At 43.3% G+C, this 6,939-nt stretch overlaps 1 protein-coding gene across 1 annotated transcript; it reads right to left on the reverse strand.

Annotated features, from left to right (window-relative positions):
• Positions 1-154: 154 nt before the first annotated feature.
• myh6 (myosin, heavy chain 6, cardiac muscle, alpha) lies at positions 155-6,158 on the reverse strand. The gene has a single exon (XM_036581828.1). The coding sequence runs from the start codon at positions 6,056-6,058 to the stop codon at positions 254-256; it is 5,805 nt and encodes a 1,934-aa protein (XP_036437721.1). The 5' UTR covers positions 6,059-6,158; the 3' UTR covers positions 155-253.
• Between the last annotated feature and the right edge of the window lie 781 nt (positions 6,159-6,939).

Raw genomic sequence — 6,939 nt, forward strand, 5'->3', positions numbered from 1 at the left:
TAAAAATACAATGATTAAATGCTCCCATATCATTTTACAAGCTACAGAATGACATAAAATACTTTCAGGTTCTTAAAAGTATCAATTTGAAAACATTCCAATCTTAAATTGTATTAAATGCTGTATAATGCAGCAATTCTTGTAAATGTTTAGTGTCTTTGACTTTATTACAAACAATCTAGACATTTAAACTGATAAACAAACAGTAATTAGACACTTGCACAATCAGGGTGCGTTTTTAGTGACGTTAATGTTACTCATCCTGGGATTTTTTACCAGGCACACCATCCCTAGTTTTGGCACGCAGCTTGTTCACCTGGGATTCTGCAATATCTGCACGCTCCTCTGCCTCTTCCAGCTCGTGCTGTAGTTTTCGTAACTTGGCCAGGTTGACATTTGCTTGCTCCTCAGCTTCCTCTGCAGAGCGCTTGTATGACTTCACTTTCAGCTGTAACTTGTCCACCAAATCTTGAAGTCTTGCCATATTCTTACGATCCTCTTCTGTCTGATAGGTGAGTTCCTTAATGCGGCGTTCATACTTGCGAACTCCTTTTATGGACTCGGTACCTCGTTTTTGCTCTGCTTCCAGCTCATTCTCAAGATCACGTATGCGCGCTTCCAGTTTCTGGAGCTGTTTCTTCCCACCCTTCATAGCTACTTGTTCAGCCTCATCCAAGCGGTGCTGCAAGTCTTTAATTGTCTGCTCCATGTTCTTTTTCATTCTCTCAAGATGGGCACTGGTGTCTTGCTCTTTCTTCAACTCCTCAGCCATCATAGCTGCATCAGTTATGGCTTTCTTTGCCTTCTCTTCAGCATTGCGTTTCTCTTGTATGGCTTCTTCCATCTCAGTCTGAAGTTGTAGCAAATCAGCCTCTTGCTTTTTCTTTTGATTGAGAAGGCTAGTGTTTTGAGAATGCAGTAGCTGCGTCCTCTCTGTTGCATCTGTAAGCTCCTGCTCAGCTAGTTTGCGCCCCCTCTCAGTTTGCTCCACCACGGCCCTTAACTCCTCAAGCTCTGCTTGAAGGAGGTTGTTTCTGCGTTCTAAGAGGGCAGAGTTCTCTTTGAGATCATCATTCATGTGAACAGAATCATCCAGTTGAAGCTGAGTGTCCTTCAGATATGACTGGACTATCTTCAGTTGTTTCTGGGCATCAGCTGCCTGTCTGTTGGCCTGACTTAGTTGGATTTCCATCTCATTGAGGTCTCCCTCCATCTTTTTCTTGACTCTCAATGCTTCATTGCGGCTTCTTGTTTCTGCTTCAAGAGAGGACTGTAGGGATTCTACCATTCGTTGGTAGTTCCTCTTTGCCTGCTCCATCTCCTCATCCTTCTCTGCCAACTTTCTTTCAATGTCAGCTTTTACCTGATTGAACTCAAGCTGGGCCCGCAGGATCTTGCCCTCTTCATGCTCTACAGAGGCCTCAGCTTCCTCCAGTGCTGATTGCAGCTCTGCTTTCTCTTGTTCCAGTTGTTTCCTAAGTTTTTCAAGTTCATGAACACTCTTGCCTCCTTCACCAAGCTGATCTGTCAGGTCTGAAATTTCTTCTTGCAGATTTTTGTTCTCCCGTTTGATAGTCTCAAGTTGATCAAGACATTCCTCATAAGCATTTTTCAGTCTGAATAGTTCGGTACTGAGGTTTCGTGCTTCTTTCTGGGATGCTTCCAGTTCACACTGTGACTCCTCATACTTCTGCTTCCACTCTGCGATGATTTTGTCGAAGGCCCGCTGTTTCTTGTCCAGAGCAGCAGAAGCCGCATTTGAGCGTTCAAGATCTAGCATGAGATCTTCAATCTCATTTTGCAGCCGATGCTTAGTTTTTTCAAGAGAGGAACACTTTGCATTGACTGCTTCTACTGCCTCTTCTGCCTCTTGTAGTCTTTGAACAAGTTTCTTTTTCGCCTCCTCTAGTTCTTCTGTTCTCTGAATACCATCAGTCTCATACTTAGCTCGCCAGGTTGCGACTTCGGTATTTGCCTTTGACAGTGCCCGCTGGAGTTCTGCTTTTGCCTCCTGTTCCTCCTCAAACTGCTCCCTTAGCAAGTCACAGTCATGACGAGCAGACTGCACAGCATGTGCTAATGCATTCTTTGCTTTCACTTCTTCTTCAAGTTGTCTTCTCATGTCTTCTAGTTGTTGGGTATAAGAGCTCTTTCCTCTTGTAAGTTGCGAGATGAGGCATTCTTTCTCCTCCAACTGTCGTCCAAGTTCTCCATTTTCTGTCAGCAGCTTGGCTCTATGCGTTGAGAAGTCAGAAAGAGCTCTATGGGCCTCCTCAGCTTTGGCCCTATATTCATTCATTTGATCCTCCAGTGAACGGCACATCTTTTCAAGATTCACCTTGGCTTTCACTATACTCTCCATGTTTGAGGCCAAGTCATCCAACTCCAACTTCAGTTCTGTCTTATCTTTCTCTAACTTTTGCTTAACACGCTGCAGATTGTCAATTTGTTCTCCTAGTTCGGACACACTATCAGCATGCTTCTTTCGAAGAGCAGCAGAAGTGGCTTCATGCTGAAGAGTAGATTCCTCGAGATCCCTGCGCAGCTTCTGAAACTCAGCCTCCCTTTTCTTGTTGAGCTCCACCTGAGCAGATGTGGCTCCACCTGCCTCTTCAAGACGTTCACTAATGTCTTCTAATTCTCGTGAGAGATCGGAACGCTGTTTCTCCACCTTTGCACGGGCTGCACGCTCAGCATCCAGCTCTTCCTCTAGCTCCTCAATTCGAGCTTGGTTTTCTTTTAATTTTTTCTGTAGTTGCACCACAGCCATCTGCTCATCCTCAATCTTTCCATTCAGTTGACATATTTCAAAGTCTTTCTTTTTCAGTTTCTCCTCCTGCTGCTGTTTATCATTCTCCAAATCCATTGTATTCTCTTGAGCCATTTTCAGATCTCCCTCTAGCTTTCTCTTGGCACGTTCAAGATCCATCCTAACCTTTTTTTCTTGTTCAAGGGATCCCTCAAGGTCATCAACTTGCTGCTCAAGCTTAGCTTTGGCTTTTGACAAAGTATTTGCTTTATCCTCCTCACTCTGAAGGTCATCTAATGTCTGCTGGTGAGCCTCCTGTAGAGCTTTTTTCTCTTTTGTGAGCTTCATAATCATCTCATCCTGGGAGGCCATTTCCTCAGTGAGGTTCTTCACTTTGTTCTCAGTGGCATGCTTCTCTTTCTCAACCTTGGCTAGTGTGAGTTCAAGGTCATCTATGTCTTTCTTAAGCTCAGAGCATTCATCCTCCAACTTGCGTTTTTTGGCTGTGAGGTCTGCATTTATCTCCTCCTCATCTTCAATTCGCTCAGTCAGCTCTTTTACTTTAGCCTCCAGTTGAATCTTGCTTTTTATCAACTGTTCACAGCGTTCCTCAGCATCTGTCAGCGTATCTTGCTCCGATTGCAGCTGGAGAAGCAAATCATTCTTTTCTTGAAGAAGTGTGACCATTTTCTCTTCTAACTCTTTCCTACGGCCATCAGATTTATCCAGAGCATCTTTTAATTTATTGAATTCATCCTTCATGTTTGCCATCTCTTTCTCGGCCTCAGCACTCTTAAGTAGGGGCTTTATCTTAAAGAACATTTTCATCCAAGGCCAGTTTTTAACACTCAGGAAAGAGCGAAGGTTCCACTGAATGACCATTAGGGCATCTCTGCGTTCTACCAGCTTCTGATATTCTGCCCTCATAAGCAGAGCCCGAGCATTAGCTTGTATCCTTGTAATAATGCGGGCAAGTTGCTCGTCTCGCATCTCCTCTAGGGTACCCAGCAGACCTGCCTTGAAAAAGACCTTTGTGTGGCCGAACTTGTACTGTGTATGGTCAATGTCCAGTGATCCTAGTAGTTTCTCAGCACTCTTCTTGTTTTCAATAAACTGGCCTTCTGGGATAGCTGATGCATTTAAAATTCTGTACCTCTGTTTGAAATCACCATAGAGCACCCTGTTTGGAAAGCCTTTCCTGCAAATTCTGATACCCTCCAGCACACCATTACAGCGAAGCTGGTGCATCACAAGGCAGTTGTCCATAGCTCCTGGAGTCTTGGTCTCATTGGGAATCAAACAGCGAACAAAATGAGGGTGAGTGCTTCTGAGGTTGGTCATCAGTTTGTTAAGATTTTCTCTGTGCAAGGCAGACACTGTTTGAAAGGATGATCCCTTTTTTTTAGCCCCTTTCCCTGATTTTTCAGCTGCTTCTGCTCCTGCATAGCTTGAGAATAGATGAGTTAGAAGCTTGAGAGAGGATTTTTGGTACAGCCCAACTACTGTTTCATTCAATGGATCTTTGTTTTTTACAAGCCATCCTGTAATATTGTAATCAACAGTGCCAGCATAGTGACCCAATGCAAAGTGTGCCTCTGCCTTGCCCTTGACAACACGTGGTTTCTGGAATATGTTTGACTTACCCAGATGATTATCATACAGTTTTGCTTTGAAGGTCTGATCACTTGCTTTTGGAAACATGCACTCTTCCTCCAAAATAGACATGATCCCAAGGGGCTTTTCAATCAGATCAATGCAAGCTTGCAAATCCATCCCAAAGTCAATGAACTCCCAGTCGATTCCTTCCTTTTTGTACTCCTCTTGCTCCAAGACAAACATGTGGTGATTGAAAAACTGTTGCAGTTTTTCATTGGTGAAATTAATGCAGAGCTGCTCAAATGTGTTGAAATCAAAGATTTCGAATCCAGCAATATCTAGTACACCAATGAAATATTGCCGATGCTGTTTTGTGTCAAGGGACTGGTTGATTCTTGCCACCATCCAGCTGAACATCTTCTCATACACTGCCTTTGCCAGCGCACCAAGTGAGTAGTACACTTGATCCACGCCTTGACCTTTCGTGACATACTCATTTCCTACCTTGACCCTTGGATGACAGAGTCCTTTCAGAAGATCTGCAGAGTTCAGCCCCATTAGGTAGGCTGATTTGTCAGCAGCTTCTGTACCATCAGGCTCTGCCTGTTCCTCACGCTGCTTCTGCTTGAACTTCATATTGCCATAATGCATGATAGCACCAGTCAGTTTGTAGACTCCCATCTTCTCATCTGGAGTGAAGCCAAGCACATCAAAGGCATTGTCGGTAGCTAACAACTCCTCGCTGTCATTGATACTTGCAACAGTTACCTCTCCTTGGGAGATGTAAGAGTAATCATAGGGATTATTTGTAATCAACAGCATATCCAGCAGCTCAGGCTTTGCGTTGGATAATATCTGGAAAAAGATGTGGTAGTTCCTTTCTGCTTTTAGCTGAAAGGTCACACGTGACTTTTCCAGCAAGTATGTTTCGATGTCAGCTGAAGACAGTTTACCACTTGTTCCAAAATGAATGCGGATAAACTTTCCAAAGCGAGACGAGTTGTCATTTCTCACTGTTTTGGCATTTCCGAAGGCTTCGAGTGCAGGATTGGCCTGAATGATTTGGTCCTCCAAGGTGCCTTTGTTGGAGTCCTTCTTGGCAGCACCACCAGCAGCTGCAATACTTGCAAAATACTGGATTACTCTCTTGGTGTTAACAGTCTTCCCAGCACCAGATTCTCCAGTGATGAGGACAGACTGGTTTTCCCGGTCAGTTAGCATGTATTGATAAGCATTATCTGAAATGGAGAAGATATGAGGAGGAGCTTCTGATCTCTTCTTACCTCTGTAAGCAGCAACAACCTCCGCATCATACACAGGCAGCCATTTGTAGGGGTTGACTGTTACACAAAACAACCCTGAGTAAGTGTAAATCATCCAGGCTGCATAACGCTCTTTGAGGTTAAACAGCACTGCAGGCTCGTGTAGGAAAGTGAACATCGCCATATCTTCAATTTTATCAAATTTAGGTGGGTTCTGAGGATGAACGTCTGTCTCTTTGACAGTTACGGTCCTCCCATCCTCTGTCTTAACGGTCACCTTCCCTCCCTCCTTGCTGGTGATTTGACCCTTGACATATTCTACTTTTTCATCCACCACAAAGCATTCAGTTTTGATGTCGAAAGGTCTTGTCTGAGCTTCAAGTCGTTCTTTCTCTGACTTCCTTAGGTAGGGAGCTGCTTTTCCAAACTCTGCCATTATAGCATCACCCATTGTGATCTCTTGAGTTCCACAGATGCACAGAGAATCAGTAAACGCAGAGCTGAAGATGGGACTAGGATGAACTGTAGAATACTCAGAGGGTCAGTGCTGGTCTCTCTTTATAAAGGATGCCTGAGTTCCAAATAAGGATGCATCTCCTGGCACCTTGAGCAAGAAGGGGAGCATAAACGGCAAGGGAAGTTTTTATCAAGGCTCGTAAGTGGTGTGGGGGCAGTAAGAGGACCTTTAGCTGTTAATGTCCTTTTAAGGACAACTCTCACCTCCCTGATTGTCTCTTTCCATGGTTCATCTCTGATAGACATTCCAAACATTTCTATCTCAGTTTATTATTAATACACATTTGAATTATCCATGTTGACAAATGAATCAAAATGCCTACCTTTTAGCAGGATTTTATACTAACACGTTGGCAGAACACCTCCTTTATCAAAGGTTCTTCTGATAGATGCCACAGACACTTCTCATAGCTCTCAAAGTACAGACCATCTCAGATCATCCCTGTGTAACAACACCTTCAAAATAGTACTCATGTATGAATGTCAGCCCTTCCCTCTTATGTGCTTTAATCCTTTGTACCGCTGGTGTACACAGTACAAAAAAGATATCCCTGTTGTTATATTACACGAAATGTACAAGCTTTGTTCCATTGATGCTGGATTTTTGCTTTTCTATTATTGATTATGTTTAAATATGCTAATATATTGCGGCAGTAAAGGCTGTGATAGCTTTTGTAAACTTAAAACTTATTTTGTGTCATTCATTATGATGGAAAATAGAAAAAGTGAAGCAAAATGTGGAACCCAGAGAATGCTGTGTTTCTGCTGTGTATTATTAATAAATATTCTCCATGTACTTCTCTAGCCTTTTGTTCT

Source organism: Colossoma macropomum, unplaced genomic scaffold, assembly GCF_904425465.1.
Source record: "Colossoma macropomum unplaced genomic scaffold, Colossoma_macropomum, whole genome shotgun sequence".
NCBI classification, from domain to species: domain Eukaryota; kingdom Metazoa; phylum Chordata; class Actinopteri; order Characiformes; family Serrasalmidae; genus Colossoma; species Colossoma macropomum.